This window comes from Dysidea avara, chromosome 8 (genome assembly GCF_963678975.1).
Source record: "Dysidea avara chromosome 8, odDysAvar1.4, whole genome shotgun sequence".
Taxonomy (NCBI): domain Eukaryota; kingdom Metazoa; phylum Porifera; class Demospongiae; order Dictyoceratida; family Dysideidae; genus Dysidea; species Dysidea avara.
This window is the reverse complement of record NC_089279.1, coordinates 31,066,456-31,086,923: the sequence shown is the minus strand read 5'-3', so window position 1 is coordinate 31,086,923 and position 20,468 is coordinate 31,066,456. Positions and strand designations below refer to the sequence as shown.

General features: G+C 39.6%; 2 protein-coding genes and 1 long non-coding RNA gene across 9 annotated transcripts; 2 read left to right on the top strand and 1 right to left on the bottom strand.

Annotated features, from left to right (window-relative positions):
- The first annotated feature begins 5,849 nt into the window (after positions 1-5,849).
- LOC136264931 (U1 small nuclear ribonucleoprotein 70 kDa-like) lies at positions 5,850-7,948 on the top strand. The gene is made up of 2 exons (XM_066059697.1): positions 5,850-7,242; positions 7,293-7,948. The coding sequence occupies exons 1-2, from the start codon at positions 6,960-6,962 to the stop codon at positions 7,946-7,948; spliced, it is 939 nt and encodes a 312-aa protein (XP_065915769.1). The 5' UTR covers positions 5,850-6,959.
- A 49-nt stretch (positions 7,949-7,997) lies between these two features.
- LOC136264300 (uncharacterized) lies at positions 7,998-9,640 on the top strand. 5 transcript variants are annotated; one of them, XR_010705056.1, is made up of 6 exons: positions 7,998-8,249; positions 8,313-8,405; positions 8,462-8,560; positions 8,619-8,718; positions 8,763-8,851; positions 9,346-9,640. It is a non-coding gene; the product is annotated as an uncharacterized lncRNA (long non-coding RNA). The 5 variants fall into 5 exon arrangements; XR_010705054.1 differs by having other exon boundaries at positions 8,459-8,560; XR_010705057.1 differs by having other exon boundaries at positions 7,998-8,405; positions 8,459-8,560; positions 9,346-9,403; positions 9,467-9,640.
- LOC136264299 (uncharacterized) lies at positions 9,413-17,895 on the bottom strand. 3 transcript variants are annotated; one of them, XM_066059015.1, is made up of 12 exons: positions 17,644-17,895; positions 11,822-11,936; positions 11,481-11,537; positions 11,249-11,334; positions 11,138-11,194; positions 11,030-11,086; positions 10,315-10,388; positions 10,157-10,259; positions 10,037-10,105; positions 9,881-9,973; positions 9,726-9,827; positions 9,416-9,658 (listed from the first exon to the last, which is right to left on the bottom strand). In XM_066059015.1, exons 1-5 carry the CDS (start codon positions 17,644-17,646, stop codon positions 11,162-11,164), a joined length of 294 nt encoding a protein of 97 aa, XP_065915087.1. In that variant the 5' UTR covers positions 17,647-17,895; the 3' UTR covers positions 9,416-9,658; positions 9,726-9,827; positions 9,881-9,973; positions 10,037-10,105; positions 10,157-10,259; positions 10,315-10,388; positions 11,030-11,086; positions 11,138-11,161. The 3 variants fall into 3 exon arrangements, with proteins under 3 accessions (XP_065915086.1, XP_065915085.1, XP_065915087.1); XM_066059014.1 differs by lacking the exon at positions 17,644-17,895 and having other exon boundaries at positions 9,413-9,658; positions 9,726-9,824; positions 11,822-12,332; XM_066059013.1 differs by lacking the exon at positions 17,644-17,895 and having other exon boundaries at positions 9,415-9,658; positions 11,822-12,332.
- Between the last annotated feature and the right edge of the window lie 2,573 nt (positions 17,896-20,468).

The window sequence follows — 20,468 nt, the reverse complement described above, 5'->3', positions numbered from 1 at the left end:
TCCTGGCTATATACTGTTATGTTGTGAAGTAAAACTCTACTTCCCTTTTTTCTTTGAAATTGAAGGATGAGCTATAGATGTTAGCAGTCACTCCATGTCGATTTTGATTCCTAGGCAGGTAGTGGACCTCCAATTAATTTAACCGTGACTGGTCTAGTAAGATCAGGGGGCTGTAGATTGTGGACATGCATAGTTCCTGGTCTTGCTTTGATGCTGTGTGAAGGTACCTTGCCACCAGCTGCAGTACAAAACCATCAATAGTGTCCATTCTTTTTTCTTAATATCCGAACACTAGGTCAGACATTTTAAGGTCAGGGCAAAGACCAACCTTGTTCATATAATTGGAATCAATACCTAGCGAATGCTGAGCTGCGAAGCCTGGGATCATCCTGTGTACTTCTTGAATGCCAGCTTTTACTAAAGGAGACTCCAGAAGTAGGCATGAGGCTATTATGCTCCAAAAAGTGAGCATTATGCTTTGGCAGTTCTCAAAAAATCACCTATTATGCTTTTGAAAATTGCCCATTATTCCCAAAATTATGCCACCATAATTGGCTAATAATTCCAATTCATTGCTGTATCAGGCCATTTTCATTGATGTTTAAGCTTCAAATAGTCTTGAATTCTTTAGTTGGTTATTGTATTAGAATATTTCATTTCAATGTGACTGCTTTATTAGAGTAAATAATAATCAGTGACTGTTCTATTAGAGTTTCTGACTGCTCTATTAGAGTATCTCGATTGTTTTTAACGGAATTGTGTAATCTGCAGAATTTCCTACTGTTAAAGCTTTATGATCACCTCAAAATGCTAGCATAATTCCTGATTCCCACACATACCTATTATGCCTGAAATTATGCCGGCATAATTGCCGCATCCCTATCCAGGAGCTACTAGAGTAGCCATGTCATTTATCAATGTGTGTAAGACAGTTGTTTTTCTACCATTTTCACTGCTCAAAATAATGTTCCACAATCAGACAATTTCTGTTATTTTATTGCTGGAGAACAGCCTTACAGAGGCGGTAATATTTAATGTGGCCACAGGCATTATGTCAAGCCAACGTTTGAGGTTTGTACACCAGCCTACTTGTGTTTGTCAGCTATAAACAGGTTGAAACTTTGCTGTAATAACTTAAGGCACCTGTTTACCTGCTTGGACTACAAGCCGTATGTACATCATGTTATGATATTGTTTCACTGCTTTTGGTTTGCGCACTGAAAAACTCAGAATATATGAGTACTATTACATCAGTACATTTTTGTGCTTCATCCTGACAAAATCCGTGTTGTACTGACAGTTTGACAGTACGCTTTAAAAAAATTTTTAGGAGCCCTGTTAAAATACTCCAGCACAAGGAAATCAGCAATCATTTACCATTTTTCTGGTTAGGTATTAGTCTCAAGGAGACAACCCTTTGGCATTGCATCCAAAACACACTTCCGTGTGCGAAATAACTTTTTAGACATGTGCTGACACACTGTCAGGACAACATGAAAGTTGAGTGGAAATAAATCAATTTGTCCAGACATTTAACACTTCTTGTGTTTCTCCTTTCTTGTATGTGTTTTGCCAAATTATTTGTTTTAAGCATTGGGATCACAGTACAATTGATTACTACTTATCCACTCACTAACAGTCATAGACCATACAGCACATACTAACAGTGACAGATATCCTGAGGTCTCCTGAAATATCTATTACATTGGTCATGAAAGAATTCTAGCTGCACTGGTCCTGATAAAGGAGATGCCATGCATAACTGACTCCACTGATCTCTTTCTTATGCCACCACATACCAATTGCTTTCACTAATATGAAAATGTTTCAAATCTTGCCTTTTCCTATCCCACCAATGAAGTTTCACCCCATGTGGTGGACGACGCTGAGGCAACCACCCGAATAACATCTATTTAGGAAGACAATGGTCACCCACACACACACAAACACTACACACACATACACACACACTACACACACACACACACTACACACACAGAGACACACGCACAGACACAGACAGACAGACACACTACACACACACACTACACACACACACACACACCACACACACACACACACACACACACACACACACACACACACACACACACTACACACACACACACACACTATACACACACACTACACACACACACTATACACACACACGCACACTACACACACACACACACACTACACACACACACTATACACACACACACACACTGTACACACATCAATTGCCATGACAGTGAAATTTCTCTTATAGACACTTTGGGACCCAGAGTTTTTGGCCTATTATTATGTAACACAGTGGCGTATCTAGACTTCTTACTTCACCCGGGCACTGGGTGGGCAAGCCACTCAGCCACATACACATCTTCATATGGACATCAATATAACATCTAAAATGTGTTGTGCATCACTATCTACGTGCTATACCTACACTAACTGCATGTAAAATAAGTTAAATAACTAATATCACTAGACACAAACGTTGACTACTATCGTCTTCTTCACACATACAATACAGCAATGCATAATACTCGAGACTTGGATTTAAAGCACCAGGTGCTTATACGATCACGTGTAAATTGTGGGTCAACCTACAAATAGAATAAATGAAAACATTGACTAAACAAGTACTCCATACCTTTAGACTAGTCAGTAGCTAGCTATCCGGCATCTACCAAGGCATCACACAGCCATATGGGGTACTAGTCTGGCGCCGCCCGCCCCTTCGCAAAAAGTAAGGGTCTGGTGAAATTATGATTATGATTATGATTAAAGTACCGGTAAAGGCACAGCCTGTATACCGGATCTGCACACTATAGTACAATTAACCATTATACAAAAGTAAATCTCGAATCAAATAAGTGATTATCTAATAAGGATTTAAAATTATTTACAGAATTTATGTTAACTACAACTGCAGGCAAAACGTTCCAATCATTAATTAACCTATTTAAAAGATATTTTGATCAACAGTTTAATCTTGAGTACCATTTGAAAAGCTTAAATGATGCCCCCTTGTAATGGTGGTATCGGAGTAGGTATATAGAGTGGAAAAATCTGAATTGAAATAGTTATTGATAATCTTGTAAAGTAGTATCTTATCACCTCTGTGACACCTGTGAGCCAGGGATGGTAGCTGTAGCGCTGCTAGTCTCTCATCGTACGGTTTATCTCTTAATGCTGGCAATAAACGTGTAGCCCTACGTTGGACTTTCTCCACTTTCCTTTGATCAAGAACAAAGAAAGGCCCCCATACTGCATTACTATATTCAAGTGTTGGACGTACGAAAGCTGTAAATAATTTAGTCAACATATCAGAATCTAAATAATCAAAGGATTTCTTAATTAATCCTAGTAATCGATTTGCTTTTACAGCAACCTCTGTGGTATGCAGGTGGAACTTAAGTTGGTGGTCCAAGATAATGCCCAAGTCTTTGTAAGAATCAACATTGTCAGTAACTGTTCCATCCAAATAATATGGCCCATGGTGATGCATCGGTCCAAGGTGCATATGCTTGCACTTCAAGATATTGAACTTAAGTTGCCAACGAATTGACCATTCATAAAGTAAGTCCAAATCATGTTGTAGTACTGAATAATCCTCACTAGTTCTTATAGCACAGAAAATCTTAGTGTCGTCAGCAAACATATACATGGGACTTGATACAACCGAAGGTAAGTCATTGACAAACATCGTGAATAAGATGGGACCCAACACTGAACCCTGTGGGACTCCACGTTTAACAGGAATGGAATTAGATTTCTTTCCATTAAGCACTACTTCTTGTGTTCTGTCCTTAAGAAAATCTTTTATCCACTGTAGCATCTTACCATGTATCCCAAAAGAAGACAATTTTTGAATCAAGCATTGGTGGGGAACTGTGTCAAAGGCTTTTTGAAAATCTAGATATATCACATCAACAGAGTAACCTTCGTCTAAGTGCTTAGTGAAATAATCAAGTACATGAAGTAATTGAGTAGTACACGACCTGCCAGATACAAATCCAAATTGGTAAGCTGAGAGCAAATTGTTCGATATTAAATGACTTATTAAATGATCTTTAACTATAGTCTCCATTAACTTACCAAAAATGGATGTAAGACTGACTGGACGGTAGTTACTAACATTGTTTCTAGCACCTTTCTTGTGAATGGGTGTCACTTGGGCATTTTTCCAGTCATGTGGTAAGGTTCCACTAATAAATGATTTGCTGAAGATAATGGACAATGGGATAGCAATAAATTCACCCACAGATTTTATTATAGAAATTGGCCAGCCATCTTGTCCTGGAGACTTATTGTTATGCATTTTCATAATTTTATCTAAAACAATATCCGGGGTGAAATCTATTGACTCAGATATGGGAGGGAACCATTAGGGTCTATTGCAGGGGTAGAAGTGATATCTTCATTAGTAAAAACAGTGGAAAAATAATTATTAAACAGTGTAGCCATTTCAAAATCAGAGCATGTCACAGTGTCGTCAGAACGGATCAATTCAGTAATGCTGGGGCGTGTCTTAACTTTGGAGTTTACATACTGCCAAAAAGCTTTAGGCTTGGATTTAACATTCTGAACTAATTGCTTTTCGTAGTCCTTTTTAAGGTTGCGAGTTAGGCTTCTAAGTTGATTATTTACAGTTTTGAAGTTTAATAGATCAGTTGGAGAACAAGTTGAACGATACTTTTCCACAATTTGTTTTTCTGTTTCTTCAAAGAGAATACTTCAAAATTGGAATACAAACTTTTCCTTTCTCTTTGTTTATAAATAGGAACGTATTTATCAATAATACCTTGAAAGATGGACTTAAACAATAACCAAGACTCATTAGTGTCGAGAGTTTCCATAATAGATACCCAGTCCACATTACTAAGAGCTTGTTTCATTAGATCAATGTTAGCTGCTCTAATGTTATATTTAAGATTATCATACTTCTTTGGTTCTGAGTAGCAAATCAAATCAAATTCTATACATATGTGATCACTATTTCCCAGGGGCGGTAGGTACACTAAATTATTGATCATATCCTGTTCGTTTGTAAAAACAAGGTCCAACAAACTGGGAGTTTCTTCTTCTCTGTATCTCATGAGTTCATTAATATGCTGAAATAAAAATAAGTCATCAATCGTATCTAAAAATGGTTCAATGTGACAATTATTACCAGTACCAGAAAAGTTTGACCAAGGTATTGCCTTGTAATTAAAGTCACCACATATTAACAAGTGTGTATAATTATGAAGGCTGGTAATTAAATCACAAAGGGATGCTGTGCTGGTGTCAATATTGCCTGAGGGACTGCGATAAATGCACCCGACTAACAATGCATCAGATCCTTGCAGCTTGACACTGGCCCAAACATGATCCTTGAAATGAGGTGAATTGAAAAATACTTGTGAAGCTTGTAGTTTGTGATGAACATATATACTTACTCCTCGTATATCAGATAAGATGGGGTCATAGTTATTGGGATCAAAATTTAAATAACAATGATAACCAGGGAGAGTAATCAATGAAAGAGCAACAACTGCATTAGGTGCTTTAGGAAATAGATACCTTATCATTTCAAAAGGAATTCAATTAGACAGCACACGTAATGCTTGTTATGTCAGATGATTGCACTTCAATTCGAACAAAAGCACTGTGTTGCCAAGGCGATTTCTGTGTGAACGTCTTTGGCATGTACTAATTGGCTAGTGCCGAATCTGGATGCTAGAAATGATTTAGTATCTGTATTTCACCAGACCCTTACTTTATACGAAGGGGCGGGCGGCGCCAGACTAACGGGGTGCATGTATCAATTTGTGCTAAAGTCATGGAGCATATCATATATCATTCTATCATGAGTCACCTAAATCATAACAACATATTAATTGAAAATCAGCATGGATTCAGAGCAAACCATTCATGTTTAACTCAACTCATCACATTAACTGAAGATATATCCTTTGCTTTAGATCACCAAAAACAAATAGACATCATCCTATTAGACTTTTCCAAAGCAATTGACACAGTGCCACACCAGCGACTACTGACTAAATTAAGATTCTATGGAATTAATGGTAATAGTTATAATTGGATCCAAACTTGGCTTACTCACCGCTCCCAGTGTGTTGTGTTAGATAGTGAATCCTCGAGTCCAGTGCCAGTGCTTTCTGGAGTACCACAAGGCACAGTGCTCGGACCATTAATGTTTCTGTTGTACATTAATGACATTACTAAAGATATCAACTCACCACTCCGCTTGTTTGCTGATGATTGCTTACTTTACGGAGTTATTAACAGTGCAGAAGATGCCAACATGCTTCAAGAAGACCTGAATAGGTTATCAGAATGGGCAAACACCTGGCAACTTAGATTCAATGTTAGTAAATGTACTGTCATACGTTGTACAAGATCCTTGACACCATTCAATCACGTCTATACCCTCAATAATCACATCTTAAATCTATCTGATCAACATACTTACTTAGGAGTAATCCTTAATACATCGCTATCTTGGTCACCACACATTTCTAGTATTGTTACTAAAGCATCTAAAACACTTAATTTTCTGAAACGCAATTTAAAACCCTTTCAGACCGATGGGGGGTCGATTCGACCCATGAAAGTTTGATAAACTTTAAATCGCCATAACTCAGTAAGAAATAGCGATACGGAGTTATACTAGATGGCATTCTATTCCCTAGGGTATAAGAAACACGTTGGTATATAGTGTTTTGGTTTGGTAATAGAAAGTTCTAGAGTTATAACACTTTGAATTGCCAACTGTAATTCGCTATTGACGCGTAAACATACGCGTTTCTTTCGATGGCCATAACTTGACAAGGGATCGTCCTACGGAGTTATACTAGGCGCCGTTTTACTCCTTATCTCGTAATGCATCACGTGATATATAAGTTTTGGTGTTAGAGACGACCAGGCGCTACGTTACAGCGCGTTGTATGGCTGGCTGTAGTTCAGCGCTGTTTTCAGCGGGTGATGTTGTTGGATTACTGGATTCGTCTTTACAGGATGATGAAGATGCTCGTTTAGCGGCCCTGTTTGATGAAAGTGATGATGATTCAGATGCCATAGGCGATTATACACATGGCGACGGTACTCAAGCACTGATTTCAGATGAAACATTGTTGCTATCTAGTATGATAGCCGTTTCTCAGGCCAAAAATTACCCTCCACCTTCAGATATGGATTCACTGCTGAATCTAGACCCCGAGTTGAATGATGGTAAGACTTATTCAGCTAAAGACTGTATCACTACATAAACATATGTACAGAGGAACAGTTGAGTGACCATGAACATGGGAGTGGTACAGATGATCGTGAGAAGGAAAATGATAACAATTGCACAGAAGATGATGACAGCGATACAAGAGTAGATGATGATAACACAAGACATGATAATAGCAGTGAGGCTAGCCATGACGAAAGTGTGGTAAAGGAACAAGAGAGAGAGAGTGAGCAAAGAGGGCCAGCAAGGAAACCTAGTGATAGTCCTCAAGTTAGTGACTGTGGGAATACAATAAGACGGAGTGGTGAAAGTATAGGACGGAGACAAATAAGAAGAGGAAGAAGAAGGGTGAGGGAACCTAGTGATAGTCCTGGGGCTAGTGATAGCAGGGATGCAAGAAGTAGAAGTAGAGAACGGAGATGGGGAAGGAGGCAAAGGGAATGTAGTGGTAGTCCTGGGGATAGTGATAGTGGGACAAGACAGCAGGAAGATGGAAGTAGGGGAAGAGTAAGAGGTGGACGGGGAGATAGAGGTAGGGGTGAACTGGGAGGTAGAGGTAGAAGTGGACAAGGGAGTAGAGGTAGGGGTGAACGGAGTGATAGAGGAAGAGGTAGAGGTGGACAAGGGGGTAGAGGTAGGGGTGAACGGGGTAGTAGAGGAAGGGGTAGAGGTGGACAAAGGGGTAGAGGTAGGGGTGAATGAGGTGGGCAGGGTGGTAGAGGTAGAGGTGGGCGGGGTGGTAGAGGTAGAGGTGGGCGGGGTGGTAGAGGCAGAGGTGGCACTGCCATTGACTGGGAATGGTCAACTGAACGAGACCAGAGCTTTGTGCCAGTCAATATTCCATTCATTGGAAACATTCCTGGACCTGAGGGACCTGCTGTTGGTGTAACTGACCCACTAGAATGTTTTCATTTATTTTTACCCTCTGAATTTTATGATGATGTCACAGAGCAAACAAGCCTTACTACAGAGCCCAGTGGGAGTGGTAGTACGGACCATAAAGGTGGGTGTGGTGATCTGTTGTTACCATCTTGGTGTGTGTTGTGAGGGTCGTGTACTTCTCCAGCCTCAGAATGGCTGTGTTGTCAAGGGGATAAGTGAAGCGTTTATTGACTATAACAAAGTGTCCACCCACATGATCAAAGCTGCTGCAGGACAGGTGAGCACCAACCACATTCACACAACTATTATTGTTGCCATGGTTACACAAAGAAGCATCATCACAAACCACAATTGTGATGATACCGTCTTAAAGAGTTCTACTTCATCAGTGAAGAAAACTAATGACACCATGGCAACCAGTGGCATGTACAAGTGAGCACATGCTACAGTATGTAACCAGTCATGTCCATTTAACTGTCTGTCATCACAGGACTAATCTACTGACATTCAAGAAACACACTTCACAAGTCTTAGTTATATACATATACTATCTATGAGAACACTCACCAGATAAGATCCACAAGTGGATAGTAAGAGTATTTGTAATAATACGTCATCATCAATACCTGTATAGGCATCATCAGAAAGTACTGGTTCCAGTACAAAAGATTTGCTGTTGTGTATTTTTGCTTATTTGCAAAAAGTACATCATCTGACTGTGGGGTATGTTCTTGTAATGCAACTGTGTGGCGGTCATTTGACAATGTTCATTAAGTGTGATAGCATACAACATGTATGTGGCTTTTACATACAGTATACATATCTAGTATGACATAACTGTACCTATTCTCATGACACCTAGTTGTCACTGCTAATGTGTGCATGCCATTGCTATAGAGCAGGGTTTTACAGGGGGGTGGGGGTTCACAAAATTTAATTTCACAGATTGGCAGTTATCCATGCAAATTTCCCCATTCAACATTTGCAGTTTACTCACAGTGGCATTCCTGTTTATGTGATGTCAACAATTGATTGAACTATCACACTGTCACTTTATAATGAATTCGAAGAACAAATTGTTAGAGGAAAGGCCTATATATATATATTATACTACCATATCAGATTGGTTTGTTAATCGGCTTGATAATAAATTAATGGTGCACCCTCCTTGCTATCTAAGCCAAAATTTTCTATTTACTATCACTTGTTTCCAACAGAAATTGAAGTTCCCAGCTATGAAATTCTGTTACAGACTGGTGGATTAATGAACTTAAGGTGACTGATATGTTTATAAGGATGATGATGGACGGATAGTGAACCTTTATGTATCTTGTACAGGACGGATTATTTAATCCCAATGATGACATGCACAAGTAAACCATGTGTTTGTGTTGCATGTTTTGTTATACTTACAAGGATGACATTTACAATATAATATTATGTATTGTACACTGACTCAAATTTAAACATTGTGTTAAATAATGATCTGAGGTGTTTCTTGAATGCCAGTAGACTCAGTATAGGTTTGTCCTGTGATGGACAGAAAGACAGACAGTTAAATGGACATGACTGGTTACATACTGTAGCACGTGCTCACTTGTACATGCCACTGGTTGCCATGGTGTCATTAGTTTTCTTCACTGATGAAGTAGAACTCTTTAAGACGGTAACATCACAATTGTAGTTTGTGATGATGCTCCTTTGTGTAACCATGGCAACAATAATAGTTGTGTGAATGTGGTTGGTGCTCACCTCTCCTGCAGCAGCTTTGATCATGTGGGTGGACACTTTGTTATAGTCAATAAACGCTTCACTTATCCCCTTGACAACACAGCCATTCTGAGGCTGGAGAAGTACACGGCCCTCACAACACACACCAAGATGGTAACAACACATCACCACACCCACCTTTATGGTCCGTACTACCACTCCCACTGGGCTCTGTAGTAAGGCTTCAATTATGATAATTTGGTAGGCCTGTTACGATGGTGGAAATGTGATACAGTAGTATGCTGTTGTCATGCAAACCTTGTGTTGTAACAGCTATCCCTATGGCAACATGTCACATAAATCAGGGTAGCTACATTTCGTGTTGGACTAGTTGAGGTGTCCACAGTAATGTTAGCCTTGCCTAACAACGGAGTGGCACAAATGATTGTGTGAAAAAATCACACAACTTATCATACCAGCATCTCTGAAGTTGTCATCATGGTGATAGTGCCATACAATTTATCTCATTATGAAATACCACAGTCAACACCTGTGACAAGATCACATGACCTCACAAGATAATACACAAGTAACGGTTCCCACATATCACCTTTATTTTGTACCATGCGATTTGTCACAGCAATTGCAACAGTATTGATATGCTGCACAAAATGATTTGCTAGACAATGGCTTTGTTAGTTTATAGCATAGTTAAAAACACCCACAAAAAAATTCTTTTTATCATAGCCTTCCCAAATAGCACTACTAACAAACCAACTGCTGCCACAATAAACATATCATAGGAGTGGTCATTAATACAGTACGTGAGTTTTTATGTCCCAACAACGGACCAAGTTAGACACCAATTGGGACCTATTACTTGACATGGACTGTATGTTGAGGTGGTGTTATAAATGAGGTCGTGAAGTACATCTCAGTTGTGTTTGGGACCTATATACTTGACAAGGTCACTATATATATCAAAGTGGTCTTACAACTCTTGGCCTAGTGACATGACCGTAATTGTCATAGTGGGTTCACTCATTATATTACAGCCACACAACACCCAAAACACTACAGCAGAACCCCTCTATACAAGATATGCGTGAGACTAATTATACTTTATAGTTTACACCAGCACAAAGGAAGAGAAGTTCCACTGTATCACACAGAAATGATAAGATCACGCACCTCTTTTTGCTGTCTAATTCAAGTCATCATCTGTTGTACCTGACCAGCTCTCACTTCCTAACAACCAATCAGAATAGCTCGAAGTTTAAAGACGTCAATGCTAATTACCATTTTCTTTTGAGCTTCTTCCAGTTATTGTAGCAGATTGATCTTGTCTTCTAGCTCCTGTGATGATGTCATATAAGCTCATGTGATGTCACATGACAACAGAGTACACACCTTCTTATCTGTGTCCCCTTGTGTGATGACCACTTTCACTGCTGTCTGTTGTTTATGCACCTCTCCCTCCTCACATACAGTGTAGCCTTATGGTAAACAAAGTGTGACTTGCATAACGTAACCACCCATTTAAAAACTCCACAAATTTTGACCCAAAATCAATGTCCGTTTGCCATACACTACACTGTAGTGAGACCAGCCAAGTTAAGTCACAATAACAGATTATACTCACTGGCTTCTTCACTTACTAACTTGCTACTTCTTCTTGTTCCTTCAGTGACACATTCCCCTGTACAATGACAACAACAAAAACAACTTCACACCACTACAAGTCTCAAGAAATGTTCCACCAACTAGTAACAGCTTTACTACTATACTCTCCCCCTAATGACTATTTACACATTAGGGTTATCGGTAGCAGGATGCTCTGGGAGCAACAATGTTTTTGAGATTAGCAAGTTGTTTTGCAACATTGTAGAAAACCACTAAATACTATGTCTGTCTCACATGACTATCATCAGTCTAGCCCCACCCCCTTACACTGCAAGGTTAAGCTCGGCTATTTGGTGATACCTGTCTCGTTCCTTAGCTCCTCTTTCAGCTGTGTCATCAGGATGCCTACCTTGAAGCAGGTCTTTGCCTTCAATTTCAGTGTCTCCTGAGTAATCTGCTCTATATCAGTGCATCCCTGTGACAATTTGAAACAATGAGCAATATTAACACACATTGTGTCATCAAATATGCCAACCACATAACAATTATTCAAATACGTGATTAGCAGCACCACTCTAACATACAGTAATACAAGCATAGACATGCCCAGGGCTATGATGCATGACCAATCTCCTTTAGTAAACATAAAGCTTCACCACAGCAGCACTATAGTATTGGATTACAATAGAATAATGGTATAATTATGTTATAGCTCCCAACGGAACTGCTTCTAGAACACCTACTACTGAAACTAGTACTGCATGTGCACACTAAAAGGATTAGAAAATGGCAAGCCATAGATTATATATTCCCTAGGTGGAGAATATATAATCTATGCCTGAACAATGTGACTTCCATAAAACAAACAAAATTTAACGGCAAATTCACAAAACGTAAAATTTTCTAACTCAGAAGTGGGCCCACACAAAAATGAGTGCTTCCCTGTCAGTTCACCTGAGTAAATGATGCAAACTTAGCTGTGCTTTTTGTGGGGTCACCAAGCTGAACCCTCGACTGAACTGAATGACTGACATACTGGCATATCAAATGTAACATAATGATGTATTCTATGATGATGTATTATAGCAATGATGTATGACTGATTACGTAATGATTGATGATGTATCTACATTGTATGACTGTAGTATATGTGTTTAACATTGTTATAATGAACCAGTCGTGATCGTAACATGGTGTCAGAAGTGCTGTTGTAAAGATATCCATTCTTTGCAAGCCACCAGAGCCTTTGTCCTTCACAGGAAATGTCGCACAAAACTGGCGAGAGTTTGCAGAGCAGCTGCAATGGTTCCTTGCAGGAACTGAATCAACCGAAAAGGGTGACGAAGTCAAAATTGGCATAATGCTGTCTTATGCAGGCAAAGAAGCACGAGAAATTTACAAGACGTTGCCGTGGACCTCCGAAGGAGATGCAAACAAATTTGATAAAGTGCTAGAAGCCTTTCAGAACTATTGCTCGCCGCGCAAGAACATTATCTACGAGAGATATACATTCTGGAGCCTTCGACAAGAAGAGGGTGAATCCATTGACGCGTACCTAACGCGACTAAAAGTCAAGATAGACACGTGCGAGTACAACAAAGAAGGCTGGCCTGCAGCTGTGCGACAGGCAGTGGCGATTCTAGACCTGACCTACAGGGGGCCAAGTAGGGAACAGCATAACTATTGTTGTTTGGCAATAGTATAAAGTAGAATTTTCAGGGGGGTCTGGGGGTGCAACCCCCAGAAGCTGCAGGATTTTTGCAATTTAAAGGCTTGAAAACAGTCTAACATTTGTTCTAAAAACATGAAAAATGCTAAAAATAACAATGCCAATCTATACAGCAACTTTTCCCCAAGACTTTTTAAAAGTTATTTTTTAACAGGGGGGGCCATGGCCCCCCCTGGCCCCCCCTTAGAATCGCCTATGGCGACAGGAACTAATTCGCGACAAGTTCGTCTTCGGGCTGACCGATGATTCCCTGAAAGAGAGACTTCTTCGCGAAGCATCCTTGACTCTCAGCAAAGCGATAGAGATAGCTCAGCGTTCAGAATCGTCGAAACAGCAAATCAAAGACATGACTCGGTCTTCGCACAGTCCGAATGTACACACTATGAAGGGACGGAGTGGCTCAAAACCTACCTACTGTGGACAATGCAGACAGACACACAAACCGAAAGATTGCCCAGCATATGGACAAAAATGCTCAATATGCCACAAATTGCACCATTTTGCTAAAGTGTGCCGCAACAAGACGTCCCTACCAAGACACAAATATAGTACAAAACCACAGAGAACCTCATTCAAAAGTGATCGCGACTCAAGAACTGGCACCAAACTGAGACGAAAACTCCATGAAATACAAGAGACTGACCACAGCACTCAAAGTGATCTGAACTCAGACAACGAGAGTGATTCTTATCAATCATCTGATGAATTTGCTCTAAGCCCACTACAGATTGAAGGTATCAAGAAATCTTCTGCATGGCTCACTGACATTCTAGCCAATGGCAATCGTGATAAGCTGACAGTAAAGCTGGACACTGGAGCAGAAGTGAGTGTGTTACCATGGCATTTGTACAATAATTAATTATTTTTTTGTAATTATTGTGATTTTGCTGCTGAAAGACATGGATACAAACTGGGGGGTTGGTATAAAACTAAACTAGACTATAAAATACAGCAGCTGGTGTGCTGATAAGAGCTATCAGCACCCAATTATAAGTTAAGATTACAAGGGAGCAACTAAAAATTACAAGTAAACTAATTAATTAACAAAGGGGTAATTGGGGTGGAACTACACCTATGACAAGGACATACAACATGATAAGTACAATAATTATTGTCATCAAAGTTTGAAGTGAAAATGGCCCAGAAGATAAGTTACAAATAAAACCCCCACTCAAAACCACAAGCATGAAGCTGAGTGCCTATGGTGGTACTTCCATTAAACCTACTGGTACATGCAAACTTACCTGTACTGGTAACAGTAAGGTGTGTGACGTTAAGTTTTATGTTGCACCAGTAAATGCACAAGCAATACTGGGTCTAACTGATTGTGTACAACTTGGCTTAGTCAAGAGAGTGAATGCCCTGCAATCTGAGTTGCTGTCTAAGGATGCCATCAGAGACAATTATCCTAGCTGTTTTAGAGGACTTGGCAACCTTGGGAGGTACCACATCACCATGGTAGCTAATTGCACACCCGTTGTCAACCCACCTAGGCGAGTCCCACACTCACTAAAGCAAAGGTTGCATCATGCCCTAGACAAAAATGTGAAGTCAGGTGTTTTGGTAAAGGTTGACCAACCAACAGACTGGGTCAACAACCTGGTCATAGTAGAAAAGAAGAATGGCTCATTAAGACTTTACCTTGACCCAAGAGACCTGAACAAAGCAATAAAGCGTGAGCATTACAAGATCCCAACAATGCAAGAGATTGCTAGTGAGTTTGCAGGCAAAACTGTTTTCTCAACCCTAGACCTAAAAGATGGCTATTGGCAAGTGCAATTAGATGAGAAAAGCTCACTGCTATGCACCTTCAACACACCATTTGGCAGGTACAGATTCACTAGAATGCCCTTTGGTATTAAATCAGCCAGTGAAGTGTTTCAAAAAAGAATGAAGAAGCCTTCTCAGGCATCAATGGAATCCATATTGTGGCTGATGACATAATCATAGCAGCTGTGAATATTGAAGAGCATGACCAAATTCTCAAACAAGTCCTTGAGAGAGCCAAAGAGAAAAAAATCAAATTTAACTTTGACAAACTTCAATTACGTGCGAGTGAAGTTAGATACCTAGGAACAATGGTCACCCCAGAAGGGATTAAACCAGACCCAATGAAAGTCAGTGCAATTGTCGAGATGGCTAGTCCCACTGATAAAGCAGGTATCAGACGCCTACTAGGTATGATCAACTTCTTAGCAGCTCACATCCCAAATGTTTCCACCATCACAGCACCCCTAAGAAGCTTGCTTAAATCTGACATACTTTTCACCTGGGGTCCAGAGCAAGCAAAAGCCCTCACAAACATCAAAGAAGTCCTCTCCACAGCTCCTGTATTAAGCTATTTCAATCCAACCGTCACCAGCACCATACAAGCTGATGCAAGTCAACATGGCCTTGGAGCATGTTTACTACAGAAAGGCAAACCTATTGCTTATGCCTCCAGAAGCCTTAATCCTGCAGAGTGTAACTATGCTCAAATTGAAAAGGAACTGTTGGCCATAGTATTCGCTTGTCAGAAATTCCACCAATACATTTATGGCTTCGAAACCAAAGTACAGAGTGACCACAAACCACTAGAATCCATTGTACACAAACCACTGTACAAAGTTTCACCAAGACTTCAGAGAATGCTACTTAAACTCCAAAATTATGACCTATCTATCAGGTATGTAAAAGGAAAAGACCTGCATATAGCAGACACACTGTCACGAGCATATCTAACCAACCTTGATGACTCAACTCAGAGCAAAGACTTAGAGTTTGCAATACATGCCATGATAGAGAATCTTCCTGTATCTGAAGAGAAAAGGTCCCAACTCCAGGTAGCAACAGCTACAGACCACCAGCTACAGCAGTTACTGGCACTAATGAGAAGTGGATGGCCAGAGGATGTTTCTAGTGTACCCATATCACTTCGTGAGTACTGGAAAATTAGGCACAATCTATGCTGTGCTGAAAACCTCATTTTCATGAACAACCGAATTGTGATACCATCTACCATGAGGCAAGAAATCTTGAAGTGTATCCATGAGGGACACATGGGCATAGAGAAATGCAAAGCTAGAGCTAGAGTATGTGTGTACTGGCCTGCAATGTATGAAGCCACTGAGAATGAAGTGAGGAAATGCCCAGTATGCAACAAGTACGGCAAGGGAAACCAGAAAGAGCCAATGATACCACATGACATTCCGAATCGTCCATGGGAGAAACTTGGTGCTGATTATTTCTCTTTTGCCGGAAACGATTATCTGTTAGTTGTTGACTATTTCTCAAAATATCCAGAAGTAGTTCGTATGAACAGTAAGACAGCTGAAGCAACCATAAACAAGATGAAGCAGATATTCTCCCGACATGGCATTCCCAACACTCTTGTAGCTGATAACATGCCATTTAACAGCAAAGCATTCAGGCAATTTGTGAAAGAATGGGATTTTTCAGTTGTCACCTCCAGTCCCAGCTATGCACAGTCAAATGGTCTTGCAGAAAGAAATGTCCAAACCATAAAGACATTACTGAAAAAGGCTAAAGAGGGGATGAAAGATGAACAATTAGCCTTGCTAGAATTCAGAAACATTCCAATTACTGGACTGCAAGAATCCCCCACACAGTTACTAATGAGTCGAAGGCTGCGTTCAACTCTTCCAATGACTGTTCCGATGCTACAGCCACATGTTAGTGCAAATACTAAGAGCAATCTTAAACTTAGACAAAACACCCAGAAGAAGCACTACGATAAGACAGCCAAGAACTTACCTACATTGCAGCCTGATGATGTAGTTCGGTACCAAGGCAAACAATCATGAGAGCCTGCCGTGGTACTCAGTCACCATCCTGCTCCCAGGTCGTACAATATCAAGACTGCTGATGGAACATTGCTGAGACGTAACAGGCGACACTTAAAGAAAACTATTGAGAATCCCCCAGATGTAACTACCAATCTGGATGACTCATTTACTATTTAAGACTCAGCCCCAGCAGTCAATAATCAGATGCCACATCCAGACAACCACTAGCTAGAGTTCCAACATGTAATGAGAAACGTACAAGAAGTGGCCGAATAGTACGACCTCCTGCTAGATTTTGTGATGACTGCTACTGACTGACTTTATGCATACATGTAGAGTAAGTTGTTGTGTTTATTTTGACTTAGTTGTAGTTTTGATTTTAAAGTTGATTGTATAGGTTTTGGTTGTATACACCTGTTAGTTATTTAGTTTTGTATATCTGGAAAGGAGGGTGTAACATAATGATGTATTCTATGATGATGTATTATAGCAATGATGTATGACTGATTACGTAATGATTGATGATGTATCTACATTGTATGACTGTAGTATATGTGTTTAACATTGTTATGATGAATCAGTCGTGATCGTAACATCAAATGAAGATAGCTACTCGTGTAGTCTCAGGAAATCCAACTAACCAACAATTGCAGTTTACACTATCATACCATATAGCCGGATATATTCGGTGTTCACTATTTCATGTTCTTATAGCCTTCATTTCCTCCACTCCCAGCAAGTTCAGCCAATGGCAAATCTGTTTCAGTCATCTCGAGTGTTACGAGATGGCAAACGAAATCTTCACCTAGTAAAACTAGCTGCCTGTATAATTCGCTCCTTGACTTCGCTACATCACTTGAGAAGAAGAACCCCCAGGAACCCATGCCAGCTGGGTTGATTCAAGGGTTTTGTCCCTGAGATTCACCAATCCCGGCCCCTGAGTAATGTGACTTTACGTAAAACAAACAAAAACGGTAAGTTTACCAAATGAGAAAAATTTTCTAAGTCAGAAGTGGGCCCAAAAAAAAATTGGCCCGGGTAGGCCCGGGTGTAGGTACGCCACTGCTATAACATAGATGTTTTTCTTTTTCAGAGGTATAATTGTAATGAGCTAGACTGATTATGGAGGTCTTTTCCTTTGCGTCCTAAGATTGCTAAGGGACGTACTACTGTATTTAAAACACTATACAACTCTCCAGGGAAATGGGTTACCAGTGCACTGGCAAGGTTTCAAAAAGGTGAGGACAAATCATGAAATTTTGAGCTGAGAAACACATTTTCATACTATGTTGTACATCTGAATATTCATCAGCCTATGAGCTTGGGGTGCAATGTTGGCTCCACTTGTGATGATGTGTTCCTATGCTACACAACAAATAATGCATAAAAACTACTACAGGATCTAACAGCCAAGAAGCACAACAATCATCAACCACAACTCAAACACAGAAAAAATACTTATAACAAGCTATACATTACCTGGTATCAAACATAGCTAAAATGCAAATGTTCTATATAGGAAATATTCTACTTTTAGCCTGTCATCATCATACTAAGGATGTTACTACTGTATGTAGTAATATACGTAACACCACTCTTACATTTCATAGCTACATATTTGTATAGAGATACATTTTGCATTGTTTAAAACCACGAAAATCTGCTAAAGCAAAATAGTATCTGGATATCAAATGAGGTTTGCATATTAAGCTTTACCATGCATAATACTTTGACATTTTCCCATAACACACACTTCCCATGTACAAACATGGTACATCCAATCAAACCTCCGTACACACATTTGTATAATTATCAATCTTGATAAGATAAATGATACAGGAGTGAAGGAAGAGATTACATACACAGCTAGTTATCTGTGTAGTTTTGTGTTGGATACAAAAGTGATATTATATTTATATTAAAAATCTGCTTTGAAATGTTGACGTGAATATGTACCATCGCTACCTAAGGGACCTGTATGTACGTAAAGATTTGCACAGTCACAAGTTACTAAGTGCTAAACGACACGATGCTCTACTGACATAATTGTGACCGGGCCTGCAATAATAGGGCATGTGGGCACATGATTTTTGCCTACTTTTTCACACATTCATCACTCATAACTTTTTGTAACATTATGCTATGGCATTGCAATTTTCAGCTCTTAGTAAAAATGTAATTGGCATCATGATGCAAGTTACAGAATGGAAATATACTTTTCCAGTACTGAGATATGACTTGTAGAGTGATGGGATGTAGTTTGTGCCCACATGCCCTGTTTTCGCAGCCCCAGTCACAGTTATTGCCTTAATTAAGATCCTTATCTAATCATAGCAGTGAAAGCCACCTTCGCTGAATGCTGATGAGAAGTAGCACATAGCTATCTGTCAACCTCCACACTAAAATAAGTATGACTGAAACCAACTTGCACTGTATATGGATACATAAAAATTTTGTGCTTTATATGTGTACCAATTGCAAGATGATAATTGTGACATCAACTGGTCACTCCAACCCAAGAATATTTACACGTTAGAGGGCAGGCTGTCTGTCCATCCCCCCATTTTTTTACTTTTATTGGCATTTATCTTTCAGGAATAACACAGCGACAAATTATGCCTGCTTGTTCTATGGCTTATTGGCACACTGACACACATTTACAAGCGCCAATTTTAGTGAGCCTACATGGTATACAATCTGGCTGGTAGATGGAAGTGGAGAATTTATTTTGGATGACATGCAGCTAACAGAATTTGTTGTGCAAGCCATGGCACATACGTCATTACTATACAAACGCTCAACATAAATAAAGTCCATCTACAAGATATCTGTCTGCATGCAGGTAGCATAACAATTTCTGCTACTGGTTAAATACCTTGTACAGGCTTTGCATTCTGTGTTCACCATCTAGGCCACTCCAAATAAATCGTCAGTTTCCTGTCCACCACCTGGATCTGTGCACTGTCATCATTAAACTATTCCATTATTCTGTATTCTTCCATTATTTCCAGTTTTTCCTGCATAGCCATACAAGTTTAGTAAAATTGATTTCTAAGGGTGTCACCTCATATGTCAGTGTACTATAAAGTCAGCACTACTTTAACTTTGAATTTTTTCCTGTAAACTTAAGCACAAGCTTGAATAAGCAGTATACTATAAAGCCAGCACTGTTTTCCTGTAAACTTAAGCACAAACTTAAGAAAACTTTATTGAAGTTAGCTATGGTTGTGATGATGCAGGAAATAATGGCTTGAAAAGCTTATAATGGAACAGTGGGAATAGATCACCTGCCCACATGCAAATATGTCTTGGCACAAGATGGGAAACACAGAATGTTGGCTAACTGGTAAAAATGATAAATAAAAAACAAACATTTGTAAATTTACATCATAGAAACTTCACTGTTAAAACTGAGGTGGTCATAGCACACTTAACCAGCAGCATGACCATAGGGTGCAGGCACACTTTCAGGATATGGTGTGTAAAGCACACA

Bases quoted from the DNA above. Each gene is read 5' to 3' on its own strand.
- LOC136264931 (XM_066059697.1), top strand. From the start codon at position 6,960: ATGGCTGGCTGTAGTTCAGCGCTGTTTTCAGCGGGTGATGTTGTTGGA. The intron at 7,243-7,292 runs GTAAGACTTATT...ACATATGTACAG, and splicing joins AGACCCCGAGTTGAATGATG to AGGAACAGTTGAGTGACCAT.
- LOC136264299 (XM_066059014.1), bottom strand. From the start codon at position 12,107: ATGTTTACTAAAGGAGATTGGTCATGCATCATAGCCCTGGGCATGTCT. The intron at 11,538-11,821 runs GTATCACCAAAT...GTCATTGTACAG, and splicing joins GGAGCTAAGGAACGAGACAG to GGGAATGTGTCACTGAAGGA. The intron at 11,195-11,248 runs GTGTGTACTCTG...ACATCATCACAG, and splicing joins AAGGGGACACAGATAAGAAG to GAGCTAGAAGACAAGATCAA.